This window comes from Alternaria infectoria (assembly GCF_024043175.1).
Source record: "Alternaria infectoria strain BMP 0036 chromosome Unknown scaffold_5, whole genome shotgun sequence".
In the NCBI taxonomy this organism is placed as follows: domain Eukaryota; kingdom Fungi; phylum Ascomycota; class Dothideomycetes; order Pleosporales; family Pleosporaceae; genus Alternaria; species Alternaria infectoria.
This window is the reverse complement of record NW_026250694.1, coordinates 705803-723603: the sequence shown is the minus strand read 5'-3', so window position 1 is coordinate 723603 and position 17801 is coordinate 705803. Positions and strand designations below refer to the sequence as shown.

General features: G+C 51.7%; 6 protein-coding genes across 6 annotated transcripts; 3 read left to right on the top strand and 3 right to left on the bottom strand.

Annotated features, from left to right (window-relative positions):
- Window positions 1-1195: 1195 nt before the first annotated feature.
- On the top strand, window positions 1196-2476 carry J4E92_003910 (uncharacterized protein; the record flags this gene model as incomplete). Its single annotated transcript, XM_051495303.1, has 1 exon — window positions 1196-2476. The coding sequence occupies one exon, from the start codon at window positions 1196-1198 to the stop codon at window positions 2474-2476; it is 1281 nt and encodes a 426-aa protein (XP_051354322.1).
- Window positions 2477-2851: 375 nt separating this feature from the next.
- Window positions 2852-4043, top strand: J4E92_003909 (uncharacterized protein; the record flags this gene model as incomplete). Its single annotated transcript, XM_051495302.1, has 4 exons — window positions 2852-2894; window positions 2944-3120; window positions 3475-3759; window positions 3811-4043. 4 exons carry the CDS (start codon window positions 2852-2854, stop codon window positions 4041-4043), a joined length of 738 nt encoding a protein of 245 aa, XP_051354321.1.
- A 2723-nt stretch (window positions 4044-6766) lies between these two features.
- On the bottom strand, window positions 6767-7669 carry J4E92_003908 (uncharacterized protein; the record flags this gene model as incomplete). Its single annotated transcript, XM_051495301.1, has 3 exons — window positions 6767-6900; window positions 6966-7478; window positions 7549-7669. The coding sequence occupies 3 exons, from the start codon at window positions 7667-7669 to the stop codon at window positions 6767-6769; spliced, it is 768 nt and encodes a 255-aa protein (XP_051354320.1).
- A 1390-nt stretch (window positions 7670-9059) lies between these two features.
- J4E92_003907 (uncharacterized protein) lies at window positions 9060-9715 on the bottom strand (the record flags this gene model as incomplete). Its single annotated transcript, XM_051495300.1, has 2 exons — window positions 9060-9272; window positions 9320-9715. The coding sequence occupies 2 exons, from the start codon at window positions 9713-9715 to the stop codon at window positions 9060-9062; spliced, it is 609 nt and encodes a 202-aa protein (XP_051354319.1).
- Window positions 9716-10119: 404 nt separating this feature from the next.
- J4E92_003906 (uncharacterized protein) lies at window positions 10120-12847 on the top strand (the record flags this gene model as incomplete). The annotated part of the gene is made up of 4 exons (XM_051495299.1): window positions 10120-10164; window positions 10295-10675; window positions 10733-12621; window positions 12673-12847. The coding sequence occupies 4 exons, from the start codon at window positions 10120-10122 to the stop codon at window positions 12845-12847; spliced, it is 2490 nt and encodes an 829-aa protein (XP_051354318.1).
- Window positions 12848-13173: 326 nt separating this feature from the next.
- J4E92_003905 (uncharacterized protein) lies at window positions 13174-14256 on the bottom strand (the record flags this gene model as incomplete). Its single annotated transcript, XM_051495298.1, has 1 exon — window positions 13174-14256. The coding sequence occupies one exon, from the start codon at window positions 14254-14256 to the stop codon at window positions 13174-13176; it is 1083 nt and encodes a 360-aa protein (XP_051354317.1).
- Window positions 14257-17801: the final 3545 nt, after the last annotated feature.

Below are 17801 nucleotides of genomic sequence, written 5' to 3'. Positions count from 1 at the left end.
CCCTGACCCACGGGAAGTAGTCTCAGACCGTGTAAGCTCGTCCGTCCACCGTCGCTGGACGACGGCGTATCTCATCTTTGACTCGTCCATCCAGACCAATTTATTCGCGGGTTTAATCGAGTTGAGTATCAAAAGTGTAAGATTGAATGAGGCTATGCGGGCACTTATTTGATTGGTCACTGAACCTATACCTACCTAAGCGAGCAGAGGATTTCTGATCTGGGAATCTATCGATCATCCAAGATGTCGAAGACAAGAAAGAATAGAGTGCGCCTTTGACGCAGACTGCGGTCTGGTCCTGGGTTGGGCTTGGTCTTTGAGACTTTACTTTGGTACACGGCAGGGTTGATTTTTGTGGGGAGTCATGTGGTATTTCAGCTAATCGCGCTTCTTAAAGCGCATTCTGCGGCAGGCTCGCGTAGACTTGTGGCGCTTTTGCACAGCCGCTCGCGTGGCATGCCTCGTGACGCAACAATCTCTACTGCCCACCAAGCATTTCCTGCGCTCTATGCATGCCAAGTTTCCGGTCAAGTCGCTGCGCAGCCTCAACAGGCTTATCATGCTTATGCCACCGCTCGTCGTTGATAACACCCTCAACATCCCCGATTTGTTCTTGCGTTCCATCTATTGTTCTAGCATCTGCGTTTCCCACTTGCCTGTTTCTTGCCTTGCCGATCATCGATGTCCACCAGTACGCTCCTCGACCCCACTCTGGGGGTGGAGGGTCGTGAGGCTGAAAACACCACGATTTGCACAGCCGAGCCAGCCAGAGGCGAGACGAACGAGTCACCGCCGTTTTGCAATGCAATAGTTCATCGCGACAGTGAAAAGCTCCAAGAATTGAGTATGCCATTTTAGAACTAGCGTCGTTATCGTGGCGATGTTTGACTGACAGGCAAGCAGATGAATCACCAAAGGATCATAAACTTCGCATCAGGAAACAGGGTGATGATCTCATCATAGCCCTCTGTGAGATTGACGAAATTCATGAGCTTGAAAAACACAACCTCAACCCTCTTGGCTCAAAACCCTCTAGCGCCAGCTCTCTAGAGCTTCGGGATCCCCGGGTCCTAACTTTGTCCCATTATCGGGGTGAGTCGTTCGATGTTCCATGGGCGTTATGTGAGAAATGGACTGTATGTGAATCACATACCAAAGCGGAAGGACCTAGCTAATTCGCTGCCATTGTTAGTGGATGAAAGAGATCATCAAGCTCACATACGGGTCTAACGAAGACGCAAAGCAGAACATAGATGAAGGCACATTCAGGCTTCGGCAAATGGAAGGTAGATTGCTGTTCCTGCCCGAGCACTGGAACCTAAGCGTTAGGCCCTGGCAATGTGTGGAGATCAGACTAGACTCGCAGGAAGAAGATACTGACTCAGACTCCGAATATGGTAGCTTGCACCCACCTGGTCGTTTTGGAGTGCCTCTATCGCCTCCAATTACTGCGGCTAAGCAGAAAACGGCCGATGCACAGGCTACAATGGATTCGGCAATGATAGTAGTGAAGTACCGGATCGATTTCCACTCCAAATCGCAATACACTGGAGAACCGGAAAACTTCCTGTACAGCAAAACTTGGGACGCACCTGTAGTGATTCAAAGTTCAAATCTGAATGGCGAGTCTGACCATGTCCTTGAGGAAATCCATCACATTATCTTAGGAAAGTCGACAGGTGCCAAGAAGAAAGACGGTGGTAATATTTCCGATTCAAGCCTTATTCTGGGTCCTGGCGATACTGTCCAACCAAAGAGGCTCCACATCAGGTCCTCGCTCCTGCTCAACGCCTTACGATCCCTTATCAAATACTCGTCGAATGATACTGAACCGCTAGTAGACGGTATGTTTGCATTCCCGTTCAAGGAGCTCTATCACCACCGGGCAGAATTACTTGAGTATCAAAACGGTTCAAGCAGCGCGCGAGCGAACCACACTTTGGAAGACAATGACAAATGCGACCGTCATATTAGCGTCTTACTCGACTACCTGGACAAAGAACCTACTGTACAGCTTCAGTCAGTCAAGAACCTGTGGGCCCAAAAAGTGCCTACTACGACGTTTGCGGGTTTATGGCTACTATTGAAGCCTGGATCTGACGTCTACATCACAGAATATGGACAACTGAATGCTTGTGTGTTGGAACTGGTATGCGGTGGAATGGATTACAGTTCGCGGACGGTGAGAGCAAGTGACTACGAAATTAATGTGTGGTACCTTGTCTTCGACGGCAAGGTCATCAAGAGGAAGTCAAAGGTCATAAGCGTACCTGTGTTTGATGGAGAACGCGAAATAATGTCCTTGCCCATCTTTCCGACATATTTCCGGGACCAGCTGGATGGGGGTAGTCTACGGCATACGCTGATCGAGAGAGGAGAGAAGTTCTTTTGCTATGCGAAAGGGCCTACTTTTCTGGAATACTCGGGGTCAGGATTGAAACAGGGCACAAAAAAGGTCCGTAACATGTATTGCTGATCCAAGACGATGTCTAACTAGAGAATCAAGTACCATCGGGCCCGAGTAGTCGTGGAACACCAGTCATTACCCTGGACACTTAGCGAGTTCTCCAGTGCAAGTGAATGGGATCTTTCTACCACTGATGACCTTCATCAAGTTCCTAGAAACCCTTATAGCTCTTTGCCACCGCCATTATATGGTAAACCATTTCAGCATCAAGGGATAGGGCCGGTAGTCCCGGGATCACGAGCCAGGGTTCCTCGTTGCGAGTGCTTCGAATGCAAGCTTGTCGATAGTACAAAGGGAGCCACTATATCTCTCACTTTCAGCGACTACGATACCCTTGATCCCAGTCAGGTAAAAGGATTATCCGAGCATCAGGCACTATTGTGCATGTCACACATGTTCGGATTCATTCTCAAGGATCGAACATACGGTATGTACTCCAGCTGCTTCTTAGCATTGGCGAGAGTTGACAGTCGTAGACATTCTCGATGTAAACAGTCTAAGAGAGCCCACTCTTGCAGAAAATGCAATCGACGAGCTCGTTATGCGCCCAGAGAAGAACAAAGAGATGATTAAAGCCATCGTCAAAACATACACCGATAGCGATAGCCAAGCCGAGCTCATGGGTGTTGACTTCATACGCGGAAAGGGTGAAGGTCAAATATTTCTCTTGCATGGACCACCGGGGACTGGAAAGACACTCACAGCTGGTACGGTTATCATTCTACTCTAGATCTTTTCTAAAATCATCTAGAATCTGTCGCAGAATACACAAAACGACCGCTGCTTAGTATAACGGCAGCTGATCTGGGGCACGAACCTATCGAACTAGAGCGAAACCTTCTACGGTTTTTCAAGAACGCGGCAGCCTGGGATGCAATAGTGTTGTTAGATGAAGCAGACATCTATCTCGCGCAACGGTCTTCCGAGGATCTAAGACGTAACGGCATCGTTTCCAGTAAGAGCTAGCCAGGCCCAAGCATTATCAGCTCCTGTTAACAGTGGTACAGTCTTCCTGCGTGCGCTCGATTACTTTGAAGGAATCATATTCTTCACAACAAATCGGGTTGGACACTTTGATGAAGCATTCATGTCACGAATACATGTGGCTATCGGCTACGAGCCGTTAGACGATCAAGCTCGAGAACAAATCTGGGATTCCTTCTTCAGACGACTCAAAGAAAACCATAGGGATGGAGGACCGAGGATCGACTACGACTACGACGCTAAGCAATACGTACGAAAAAGCGAAGAGGTCAAAAGTCTCCACTGGAACGGGCGAGAGATACGGAACGGTGGGTACCAGCTTCGGGCAATGTTTGACAGCTTATACTGACCTTCATCAGCTTTCCAGACCGCTGTTGCTCTCGCAATCGCTGCCTCAAAAACAGCAAAGCAAAAGGGTCGCCCGGAGGCGGAATGCGTCCCCCAACTTACAGAAGCGCACTTGAGTCAAGTAGTGCAATTGTCTGCGGCTTTCAAGGCGTACAACAAGGCAGTGCACGAGGGTTTGACTGAAGCGGACTTAACGTATAGGCTTGGGAATCGTTACGATCAACCTGATCGCAACGAACATTAGAAGAATTACTTGGATGCACGTTGGGCTCGAGGTCAGGAACGTTGTTCGGGGGGGTTGCGGTTGTGTGACATGTATTTCATGTGGGAATAATGCAACCATAACCATACATTACTCGTTCTCACAATTCTAGCAACCTCTTTCTCATCCCTTCCATCAAAACAAATGTAGTGAGAAAGCGTGGCTGCATTAAAGGTGGCTACTAGCGATATCCGCGACCGCACGTTTTGTAGGACCTCGTCGCCACTATCGTTGTTGCCTTGAGTCTAGTCTCTGGTCGCGACTGTTCCAGAAGTCTGCGTTTAATGTGATCGTTGTTGGTATTCGACATCAGATCCGTAGAAGAGACTACACGATTGCGTACTCCTGTCCACCCTCTGCGGCGAAGTCAATCCAAGTCGCCCGCAAGCTGTGCTGGTATGGATCTTCCAAGATACGATTGCCATATCCCGGCACATAAGCGACATTAATCATCTCGTATGATTGAGTTCCTGGTACTGGTGCTAAGATGAAAGGTACTTCAGCCCCAAATAAATAGACCAGAATTGCGCCGACAGGTACAAGGCTACGATTTGGATGCCATGAGATGCCAAGATGTCCTTCCCTAGTAACGAGTAAATCACGGCATAGTATGCCGTGGTCTGCTGAATCTGCGCAGAAGACCTCTCTGCTACTAGAGAGAAGACTGGCGAACTGATCAACGTCTTCGTCTTTGGTGCTCTTCCTTCTTATTGTGTCCAGAAGAGTACGCGGAGTTATGCCTCGTGCTTTCAAAAAATTGTGGTAGAAGTCGTAGATCTCAGTGTCTGGTATCCGAGAACGAGTCTTGTGCGTTGGACGATCCGTCAATATGCGGGTGTGGACACCGCAGACAGTACCAACATACCTACCATATACGTGAAGGGTCAGGCCGTGTACTGATAGGTATGCTGAGTTCCGCCGCCTCTGGCGCTCTTCCAAGCTCAATCGTGGACTGACCTCTATGAAATATCCATGCCAATCTTGCATCGAAGAGAAATCTATCACCCAAGATGACCCATAGCGATCTTGATCAAATGTGTCGGGAGAGAACGCGTTAGGGGCGAGATAAGTAAACGCAGACTCTTCCAAGAGCGAGACAAGAGTAGCTTCAGCTAAGACTTGTTGCAGCGGTTTCGAGTAATCGGCCGCGATTGGTTCGGTGACTTGGAAGTCGCATAGCCCCAGCAGTCCATATATCTTGTCGCGTGGATCTGTAGCTACGGCACACTGCGAATTGAAGAGGCACCAATACAAGCCTCGATGGCGGTTGGAAAGACACCTGATCACATCCAATGACAACAACTGCGTCACACCCGACTCAAGTCGTCCCCGAAGATCTTTTGGCACGTGGAGCCATTGGTAACAAACTATACCGTCGATTGCAGAGGCAAAGTCTGACCATCTGATAGTCAAGCTGCCGATCATTATGGCAGGGTCTGTTTTCGCTAATGCCAACTCCTGAATGATCCAGAGGCGACTGAACCAGGGCAGTGCCACGATCTCCGTGAAATGTTGATATATGTGGCGTGGTAATGAGGGCACTTCTCTCCAGTCATTTCCTCCTACTGTGTTTCTCCAAAGCATTTGGCAGTCCGCGGGGCGCAAACAACATGTAGAGATTGGCCACTCGCCAAGCCATATCAACACTTGCTTCGCTGACCTATAGATCGTAGCCATGTGCTGAACTTGATGGGACCTCTCTTCTGGGTCTCGCTGGTTGATGCATATTGCATCGATCCAAAGCACACGGGGTTGATCATCGAATCGGAGACGCCTCAAGCCCTGATCGAGGTTCTCGGTGATCGACATATCGGTCCCATCAACCCGTACTTTCAGTGGGCTAATCGCTGTTCCCCATGCATACGAGAGAGCTTCATATCCAGATCGGCGCGAGAAACCCTGCTTAAGCGGAACCGGTGCATTTGATCCGCCCTTTTCGAAATTTTCCTCATGTGATTCCTCATCATCCGAGTTCGTGCTATCAGAGTGTTCATAGTATGCCGCCTGGCCATTCACCTGCTCTTTCAGCTTGATGGTACATAGTGACAGGCTGATGGGGTCGCCATAACCACCTGGCAACAATTCGACTAAGCGAACCTCTCCTCCGTCTGAGTCAATAGGTCTATATGGTGATGGTTCAGAGGTCGTAGAAAACGGCGCTTGGAGAGCTTCCATTGAGCCCAGCGGATCGTCCCAGGCTGCGATACGCTAGCGTGAAGCGTTGCATGAATTCGTGTCGCAGTCGACCGGTGGTATTGTGACGTAATTCTGATTGATAGGATGCGAGTGCAGATTCCTATTAGATTCACTTAGATGCCGTTAAGCTTGGGATAGAAGAAGTGAGATTGACCGAAGAGAACGCGGAAAGAAGCGGTTTAGGCAGAGATATGAGGCTGATGACTAAGTCCGACCAAGCATGTCACTGGTGAACGAATCGAGAGTCTTGTAATTCAGAAAGAGTCTGTAGATCCCAGGGCTGCGTAGCTGATTTAGAGTAACTTTGACATATGCCCCGGACCCAGTGGTTCTTAAGCGTGCAGGAAAAAATCTTACGTGATTGGATAAAGTTGGAGTCCGCACGTCTATAACCTATGATATGTACGTAACGAAATTCCTCGAGCGTCTTGCGCTTGTACACCGTACTTCTTCCTCCTTTCCTCTTAACTTCCAGCAAGTGAGACCCAGCTACACCCCGCAAGGGCCGCTCACTGCAACAATGAGAAGCCAGAGCCCTGGCCCGCAGCCTCCATCAGCGCACGCGTGAACTTAGTACGCTCGCTAGTCTGCATAACAGTCGGGCGGCGAGTCCAGCCGATCTCAGTAGGCATGCGCTCATTTCCTATATCACCATGCGCGTTAGCAAACCAATCTTCATTCATCCGCTCAAAAGATAGTGAAGCTTACGCAGCCAGTACTCAATAAAGTCCTTCCTAACAGTACTCGTAGTCCCATCCGCCATAATCTCAAAGAACGAAGCGCATTCACCCCAACTAAACCCATCCGCCAACAACGACGCCTTGTGCTCCGGGTTAGTTTTCTTAGATGTCTCAAGGCGTGCCATGCGGGCATCAGCGAGCTGCTGAACGGTAATCTCTGGTGTTGTGAAGAAGGAGGCTGTCTCCGCCCAGACGGTTTCGTTGAAGGGGAGGGGGTTGGCGAAGAAGCGGTCAGAGCGACTGAGGCTGAAGTCGTGCTCTAGAACGCCCTCACGGCCCAGCGTGTCGAGGTCGAAGGTACGTGCGAATGGCTCTGGGTTGGTGCGTACGGCTTGCGAGAAGAGGATGATGGCGTCGCTTTTAGCGATGTTGAAGCCTTCGAGCATGGCATCGGCGAGGATGTCGCGGGTGATTCTTCGTCCGTCGTGCGGCAGGTAGCCGTGGTTGGCGAGAGTGTTCATGCCGGGGCATGGGCCGCGTGCTGTTGAGTCATCGATCAGTGTGATGCTCCTATCACTACCAGAGATGTCTGTTTAGATGATGCAACTAACCATCGGTAGGACCTGGAGCTGTCCAGTTCCTGGGCACCCAGGCCTGGCGAGCGACATAGGTCGGGAAAGCCGAGACTGACGCAAAGATAGCGAGAAAGCTGATAGTAGATGAGACCTTCATGGTGGTTCTAAATGAGAGAACGGGCAGAGTAATGATGGGAATGGATCTCAAAAATGAATGTTAACGAAAGGATGTGAAGGTACGACTGTCAATGAGTGATTCGCTTGAAGTGATCTCTGCTGGTGTCTATTAACTCTTTGAGCATTCAGATTATATATCGACCAACTTCGAGTGACAGCTACACATCGTTGTCAGGCGTGAAACTCGTCAATGGCATCGCCAGCCCTCGGCCCCAACATCTAAAGGACGTTGCACCACGCCATTTGGGGTGCCTCGGCTCGCAAAGTCGAGGAAGAGATGCGATACGTGAACTTTTTGGCGATTCTCTGGGATGTGCTTGATGGATTCGTGATGGGGAGAGGTAAAAGAAACACTCGAGGACTTGGCGGTTCGGAATAAACAACCGACAAGCCACAACTCATTTCGCGTCCGTTACAACGATCTCGGCGCACGTAGGGAAGTGGATCGCATCCTATCACATCGCGATGCGCCGGTAACGTTCCTCGGTTCGAAAGGACAGACCCATAAGTACTGGGATGGGAAACGACGTATGGGATTCTTCCCAGTCGGTCATCTTCTAGGGAGAGTGGACATGGCAGTGCGCAGCGTCCAAAACTCTTATTACCATACAACAAAAGCCTTGGAAGTGGTAAGAAATACCGGGTTTGACAAGTTCAACAGATTCTATCGCAACGCAGGCTTTAGAAAAGGCGGTTCAGATTGCAAATCGCCGCGATGATCCACCTAGTTGTTGTTGACAATCGTGAGATGGCTAGCATGATCAGGGTGCTCTCTACCAGGTCAGCTGACGATGACTCCGAACAAACCACAGTTAGGCCGACCATGTCATTTGCGGTAGACCGTCCTGAGTGTTACCAGCTGATCGGGCGTGTTCCTCTCGATCTGAGGGTCGTGATTTCACCTCAGACTGGCACGAAACACCATCCCCACAAATTTAGGCCTCGGCAGTTTCGTGACATACCACATCCTCCGATGCTTTTTATTCAGTCCGATGGAGGTCATAATTTGTTTGGCAATGGACGTCATGTTCGCGTCGGGCGCTTTTCTGTGCAAATCAAACTGCACATCCATCGTTCAGGATTGACATCAAGTTGGACAAAACGATGCGATCGAAGGGTGTATACCGCGGTACGGGCAGCACGATCTTGAACGAACAAAAGTAAGTCTAACATCACTGTAAGCACTTCTTTGCGCGTGTGGAGAAGTTCCAGGGCCGTGTGTATTCGAGGTGCACTCAGCCACCCGGAAACGCTGTATCGCAACGAAAACTCCTGAGTGGTATTCAAACAATGTTATACAGGCTGTCGGCGGTTGTCCGAGAAATCGACCGTGTCGACAAGTGGACGTGTTTATCTCGAATGCGTAACGTTTAGTCTTGCGAGGGTTTCGATGGTTCCGGCTGCGCGGCCAGGCGGTTGTCGCCCTTGGGCTTAGATTCGGCGTGGAATTGTGCGGATCTGGGTGTGGTGCTGCCGTCGTCCCAGAATTCAACATCGCCTTCTGCGCTTAAGGAACCCCTCTTGACTAGGCTGCCTTTCTCCCGCATGAGGTCCTCGATCGTGACGGACTTGTCTGAGAATACCTGGGAACTATTAACCTTCAGTCATGCCAACTCTCCATCGGTCATACCTTGAGGTGGTCTGCAATGAGATGCCGGTTCTTGCAGCCCGGACATTGGATCAAGACAGTCCCATGATGATAGCCTTGCTTCGACAGTCGATGTGAAGAGCGTGTCTTGCAGACGTTGCAGGTAAATGTGAGTTCGTATGACGGGACTTGTTCGCGCTCTAGTCGTGAGTCTGGCGCATCTGTTGACGTGGGAGGAGCCGCGCTTGACTCAAAGCGGACAGTAGAAGGTAATCGCGCACGTGATAGTATGAGTGAAGGTCGTATGGCAGCTGACGTTCGCGGTGTGTGGAAGAGGCGCTTTGCGGGCGCTGGAGTGCGCTCAGCATGGGGGATTCGTGCAGTTCGGGGCGCAGTGCTTCGGGCGATGCCGCGCAACAAAGAGGTGGAGGAGCGCATGACGATATGACACAAACTGACACGACTCAAAGATGGTGAAAGAATGAGTTGGCGACTGTGAAACGGCGTGTGAGGTATGACGAACGGAAGTGCAGCGGGCAAAGAATAATTGACCGAGCGCCAAGCCATGACGACGGCGAGCTCTCGTGCAGCGGGGACCCTCGCCCGCAACACGCCCGGCACCTGAACTTCACCATCACTCGCGTCTGCCGCCACGCGTGCCATTCCTTCACTGCCACACTCGGAGTGCTGCGTGCTAGCCCCCAAATGTTCCTTTGAACCACCGGCCTCTTCCTCACACCCACGCCACACCGGGCATCTGCACCGCCAGCCTCCTCCGCCTTCGACCGCACCGAGCTCCGAAGCTCTAGATATCACACGATCAGAAGAAGGCAGGAGCGAAGATGATCGCAGGACGAGGAAGACAGCGGATACGGCCGCCAAGGAGGGTACGTACTGCGCGCTCACTTTCACCTTCACTTTCACTTTCCTCGCGTGCTAGCCTACGCCGCTCAACCTCGCTGTCACAAAAAAAGACTCCATGCTGTAGACTCAACACTAACAATGGCGCGTTCGCAGGGTCTGCACGGCGACGAAGTAGATTTCGAGAACACGTGGGCCACCATCGAGGCGGCCTTTAGGGAGATCCACACAAAGAATGCGTCCAAGCTGTCGTACGAGGAACTTTACCGCCACGCATACCGAATCGTTCTGAAGAAGAAAGGCGAGGCTCTCTACGAGAAAGTTCACGAATTCGAGCGAAATTGGTTGAGCACCGAGGTTCGAGCCTCAATCTCGCAATTGCTCTCAACGAACCTACTTGTAGACGCGCAGAGTATCGGCGGAACTACACCAAATGAGCGACGTGTAGCGGGCGAGAGGTTTCTGAAAGGGCTGAAGCAGGCATGGAGCGATCACCAGATCTGCACCAGCATGCTGGCAGACGTGCTCATGTACATGGTAAGATGGTATCTGGACGGACTGAGCTGAGGATGTTAGCTAACACGGCCTGCTTAGGACCGTGTCTACTGTGCTGACCATCGCCGCCCATCAATTTACAACGCCGCCATGGTTCTGTTCCGCGACGAAATCCTCAATTCCAAGATATCCCCGACCGACGCTCGAGCGATCCTCAACCTCTTGAACAACATCATCCTCGACCAGATACAGATGGAGCGTGACGGCGACGTCATCGACAAGCAGCTTATCAAGTCTTGCGTGTATATGCTCGAGGGCCTACACGAGGGCGAGATAGAGGCGGAGGACCAGCGCTTGTACAACACGTCTTTTGAGGTGGAGTATCTGGACACGAGCAGAGCCTTTTACCGCGAAGAATCGGAGCTCTTACTACGCGACGCGCATGCCGGCGCATACTGCAAACACGCGCGACGCAGAATTTACGAAGAGGACGAGCGCTGCAAGCAAACACTTCTGGACACTACGGGACCCAAGATTCAGAAAGTCGTAGAGGAAGAGATGATCAAGTTCCGGATACACGAGCTTGTAGAAATGGAGAGCGGTGTACGCTTCATGATCGACAACCATAGACTTGAAGAGCTGAACCTCATCTACGACCTAAACAGGCGGGTAGATGAGAAGAAGATCCAGACAACCCGAGCCATTCAGCAGCGCATTGTCGAGATGGGCTCAGACATCAACAAGGACGCGATCGCGGCGTCACTGGCGCCAGCCGTTGCACCTGCCGCCGATTCAGCCGACAAGGGCAAGGGTGCTGCGCAAGAGAAGAGCCTGAACCAGCAGACTGTCGCTGCGATCAAATGGGTCGAGGATGTCCTTGCCCTGAAAGATCGGTTTGACAAGATTTGGCGAGAGTCATTCGAGTGCGATCCGCTACTGCAACAGGCGCAAACAGCAAGTTTCTCCGATTTCATCAACTCGGTGACATTCCCACGATCATCCGAATACATCTCCCTCTTTATCGACGAAAACATGAAGAAGGGCATCAAGGGCAAGACTGAGGCTGAGATTGACGCGGTTTTGGAGAAGGCCATCATCCTGCTACGATACGTGCAGGATAAGGACCTTTTCGAGCGCTACTACAAGAAGCACCTGTGTCGCCGTCTGTTGATGAACAAGTCCATTAGCAACGAAGTCGAAAAGCAGATGATCTCCAAGATGAAGATCGAGCTCGGCAACAATTTCACTCTCAAGCTGGAGGCCATGTTCAAGGACATGACCATCTCCGAGGAGCTTACCGCCGGTTTCAAGAAGCATGTGGAAGGTCTCGGAGAGAAAGACCCCAAGCGCATCGAGCTATCCATCAACGTGCTGACTAGCATGACTTGGCCTCTCGAGACCATGGGTGGTGCAGCCGCCGACGAAGAAGACAAGCGACCCCGATGCAATTACCCTCTTGTCGTAGACAAGCTCAAGCGCGGGTTCGAAAAGTTCTATAGCCAGAAGCACTCTGGACGACAGCTTACCTGGCTCCCCAACATGGGATCAGCAGACATCAAAGCTGTCTTCCCCAAGGTCCCTCAGAAGGATGGCTCTGTCAAGGAGCGTCGCCACGACCTCAATGTGTCGACATATGGCATGATCATCCTGCTTCTCTTCAACGAGCTTGATGCCGGCGAACGCCTAACATTCGAAGAGATCCAAGCCCAGACAAACATCCCTCCTAGTGATCTCATCCGTAACTTACAGTCGCTCGCCGTCGCACCTAAGACACGCATTTTGATCAAGGAGCCCATGTCCAAGGATGTCAAGCCCACCGATAAGTTCTCCTTCAACGAAGGCTTCCAGGGCAAGTTCGTCAAGATCAAGGTCGGTGTCGTCAGCGGCGGCAACAAGGTCGAGAGCGATCGTGAGCGTCGCGAGACCGAGAAGAAGAATGACGATTCGCGAGGCTTCTGCATTGAGGCCGCCGTTGTGCGTATCATGAAGTATGTATTCTTCAAAATCTATACAACGTCAAACATGCTAACAAGAAACAGACAACGCAAAGAACTCTCGCATCAACAACTCATGTCCGAGACCCTCAGCCAACTCGTCGGCCAATTCAAGCCCGAGGTCACCATGGTGAAGAAGCGCATCGAGTCGCTCATTGAGCGTGAATACCTGGAGCGCGTAGACGGCGCGCAGACTGATTCGTATAGGTATCTGGCTTAGGGAGCAGAAGAGGGATATTTGCACAGCACTTCAGCAGCATGTTTGCGGGCGTTTACGGGGTCGGTCGCTAAATTTGAGGGAGCGGACTACCCTTATGGAATGAATGAATGCATAGCTTGGCGTCGATGGAGTAAGGGTCTGGGCGTCGTGTGGAAGATTTTTGTAGATACCTTTACAATCAAAAGAGGTGAATTTGGTAATGAAGAACATCAGGATGTATACACGAAGAACCTTGCCGTGAATGCATGTATTTTCTGATTGCAAGACATGGCAAAATGTCTACCTCCCTTCTGTATCTTGCCATACTATGGATATCATCCAATCCCTCACTTATACCTCCCAACAACCTTCCTCCTCTTCTCAAACGCATCCCCAGCCATACTCCCACTGCCCCTCGGCCCATCCCCCACAGGCCTCTTCCGGCTCTTCTCCAAGCTCCCCAACTTCCCACTCTTCTTCTGCGTCAACTTCTCAATCCGATCAATCCCCGCCCCCAAACTGCGCCACTCCTCACCCCCAAACCCGCCATCCCGCTGCTGCCTCGCCTTCTGCTTCGCAGCATCCTTCTTGCTCCCCGGCGCCAACCGCGTAAAGTTCGCTTCTTCGTACTCGCGCCTCTCGTTCTCTTCGCGACGTTCGCGCTCGGACTTTGTGTGTCGTCCGCCGTGTGTGATGGTGCTTCCGATGCTGGGTTCGGCGATGGGCGCGCCGGAGAGTTCGGTTGCGATGAATTCGTCGAGGGTGGCGGATTTTCCGGGGCGGCGCTCGCGGCGCTCTTCGCGGTTCTCGGGTACGGGCATTGCCATGGGCGTTATCTTGGGTGGGCGGTAGATGCCGTCCTTTGCGGTTTCGGCGCGCGCGCGCTCTTGGGCGGCTTCGGTCTTTTGGCGTGTTACCAGCGCGCGGCGGGGACCGTAGGCCATTTCGTCTTCGTCTTCCGAGGTTTGCGCTGTACCTGCCGATTCGGCGTCGCTGACGTCCGAGTCGGAGCCTGTGTCCGTCGTCTTGGTCTTCTTTGGTTTAGAGGCGGGTTTTGCGGTGGCTTGCGTGGTGCGGCGGGTGGCATCGTCGGCGGTTCGAAGGATCTTGTCGATTTGGTACTTCAGGCGGCTTTCGAGTGGTCGTACACCCTTTTCTAGGTAGATTCGCAGTTCTACTAGCTTCTGGACGACTTCATCTTGGGGGTGGAGGTTCGTTTCTTGCTGGTCGCCTTTTCGTGCGCGAAGCTTTAGGAGTATGAGGAAGACGAGGTTTTGTAGGTAGGATAGAAGTAGCTCGTTCTTGACATCCAGTAGGGAAATGCCTTCCTTTGGTGGTAGGATGTCGTCATTTGGCAGAGCTTCTGTAGCAGACTGAATGGATGTAGTAAGAGTCGCGAGGAGCGACTCTAGTGAGTTGTCGACAGCCATGGTGTTTAGGGACGTCGTGGTCGTGCCTGCCGCGCGCCGTACCTGTCGAAGGTGCAAAGAAATTTTAGTGGGGCTCGAACGCGCCAAGTGCACGGGCCACTGCGGTCATCGCGTCCGTGGTGGGCTGCCTGTCCCAAATCCTTCGTGTGACCTCATAATGTCAGCATACCAATACTCGCCGTGTTCGACTCCGACCTCGATACGGCTTCTCTCCGTCTCCGGCACTCAAGATGCTCCTGCATACAAATTAGAGGAGGTGGATATCCGGCAAAAGCCGCGTTTCGAGGCGCTCTCATATACATGGACCGACTACGATAACGAAGAGCCGGAACCCATAGTTGGAGATACCAATACTTATTCGTCTATTCCAATAACCGGTGCTGGCTCTCTGAGGATCACGGTGCATCTAGCGCGCATCTTGCACCATGTTCACGAGCTCCTGACACAACCTGAATCAAGCGGGAAGATTTGGATTGATCAGATTGCTGTGAACCAGCATGATCTGGACGAGCGAGGCCACCAGGTCTCTCTGATGTCGCACATCTATGGACAGGCGGAGCGGACGCTAATGTGGATTGGCATGTCTCCTGAGCATACGCCTGTACTACTTGATCTAATAAGAAACTTGGGCGAGCTCCCACCGCTTGATGTCCATTGGACTGCCGAGATGCACAAGGATCTGGAAAGCAGATTGATTGCTCTCTTTTCTCAAGAGAACGATACAGGCTATACAACAGCACAGTACATTCAAGCATTGACTTGGGCCATCGGTCGCCCGTACTTTAAACGTGCATGGATAGTCCAAGAGATCGTGTTATCCACTCGGCCCACGATGATACTTGGAACGACACCAACTGAAATATACGTACTTTATCGTATCATCTTCGTCATCAGATATTCGTCAAAAGCGGCCCTGCAAGTCGTTTACTCGCTAATCCCAGATCACCTCGGAGTCGATCGCTTGCTGAGCATGGACACGGCACGTAGATGGCTACGAGGCGACCCTACGCAGAGCACCTTATATAGCGACTTCTTGGATGTACTGTTCTGGCTCTCATCATCGCGTGAGGCCAGCGACCCAAGGGACGCCATTAATGCATTTTTAGCTTTCCAAGAAAGGACCTCCGCTCTGGACTTCGTTGCAGATTATAGGATGTCTACTGGACAAGCATACCGAAAGCTTTGTGCAGATATGGCGCGGAAGACTGGCTCGCTCGCGTTCCTGGGGCTTATCCGCGGCAGCGCAGACGCGGAGATACCTTCTTGGACCATAGACTGGCGAGTGGACGTTTCTTCTGCAGGAGACAAATGGCAGGGTTACAGGATTGGCGACACTCCACATTACCCGTACGCCGCCGCCAAAGGGCGCCTATGCCAAGCGAACGGAAGATATCAAGAAGGCGATGCGCGCTTGGTTGTTCGCGGCCGGATCATTGACACGGTCCAGTTCGTGTCAAGTGTTACCCGAGAAGAGATCGCAACTTTTGGAGTAGAGAATGTACGACTGGCCGAAGAAATGGCTAACCTCAGAACGACCATGCCTACAGTGGATATCGATACGTCTGACGAGATGAATGCTGCCAAGGAACGTATATTTGTTACGCTCTTAGGCCATGATCTTGGTCCGCAAGCCCTCACCGAGCCTCTACAATATACTACAGGCGATTTGATCTCAATGTACGAACGCTTCATTGACACGAAAACACCCGAGCCTGTTAGCGAAGCAGTTCACAAAGAGAAGTTCCCTCAAATGAATCTGAGACTCATCCACAAAAGACTCTTCCTCGGGAGCAAGCAATTGTTTGGGCTTGGGCCAAAAGCCGTACGACCAGGCGACTGCATATGCATCATACATGGATCTTCAGTCCCTCTACTATTGCGACAGTGTGAGAGTGGAGAATACACAGTAGTAGGACAATGTTACTACGAAAGCTGGATGTATGGCGAAAGGGTTGATTGGGATGAGGACGAAGCCAATGAGCTTGTGCTGGTATGAGATAATGCAAGGCTCAGCCCAGTCGCTGCTGGACCCAAGAGATGATCACCACGTCCAAGTCTTGGTTCATGCACTTCATTCAAGAACCATTTCGTACCCTGGTCCAATACAAACGAACAAACTTAGACGTCATCCCCAAATTCTTGTGCCTCGTTTCCGTTTCTCGATATCGCCTTACGCAACCAGATACCTCTGGTGTTGTCATGCCACCGGAGCGCGCTGCCGTCTTTCCGCCTGTGGCGCCCAGTCAGGAATAATGCACCAATCACAACCTACCGTCCTAAACACTACCAAACGCTCTGGTACATGCGAACCAACCAGCGGGCAGGATCATGCATAAACACCAGACGCTCGTCCCATGTTTTCTGGAACGTTGCCTGACCCGGTGCATTTCCTACTCTCACCATCAGATAACCCAAGCCACGGTCTTCGCTGACTAGTCAGCACACCGTTATGAGTGTTCGCCGACGCGGCGTTGCGGCTGCAGAATACGATAGCAACAGGCGATGGCACGAATTCAGGGCTCTCAGAAGACATACCGATGTCGTCCATCGAAACATCGGTGAGAAACAAGTATATCCAACGTGGCTATGAGACACGGCGTGCCCCCAAGCCACCACTACAGAAGCCAAACAAACCGCATCCAGCACAATGGGTCAGTACTGCTTCGACTCACATAACAGTCAGCGTCATCACCCCATAGTCCCTCTCATCCGTCCTCCACCTGCATCTCGTCCCCCAACAACACCCCTGTCCAGTCGGTCTCACACACCTCCCCCTGTTCATCCCCGACACACACACTCATCTCCGCACCTCGGCTTCTCGAAGGCGTTCACAACATTCCACTACGTTTCCAGAAGGCCCGAAAAGTAAGTGGGTGTACGGGTAAAGTCACAGGAGAACCCCAACATGTGGGGTAGACCAGGCCACCTACCGCACCCCTGGTCTCTTTTGCAGGATCTATATTACATTTCTACTAGGGGGTGCGCGCCTTAGCTTCAGTGTGAAGGAGCGCGCGGCGTGCGGCCTATGGTCAGAGCTACGATGATGCGTTTCACGTCTACTGATGGCACTATGAGTGGTGATAGGATGGTATTTTGCTATGTGTGTGGGTCGCATATGTATGTGCGTTCTGGAGTAGCCTCATGCGAGATGCATGCGAGATGCCTCGTGTGGTCTTCGGTGGGACGCTTTGGTCACCGTAGAAGTGGCAATGCGTAGCGGAGCAAGCCACCGTGCCGTACCGAGCCCGGATTCATTATGGGGTACATCGTTGTACCCACAGATCATCTCTTCAGTTCATTGCGGTGACCCACTCAGTGGCTTTCTGGCTGTGCTTCGCCACCACGAGGACCTGATCTAAGGACCTGGTGAGATCAACGTAGCGGCTTGCTGGTTGCCTGAGTCGACTCAAGATTGTCCCAGCTGGTATGACCGGAGTCTCAGTGGAGAACTAGTTCTTGTCGGAAGTTGGTGTAGACACTGTGTCATGCCAAATTGCCCCATATTGAGCAGCGACTCGCCAATCACTCTCGGCATGTACACTCGG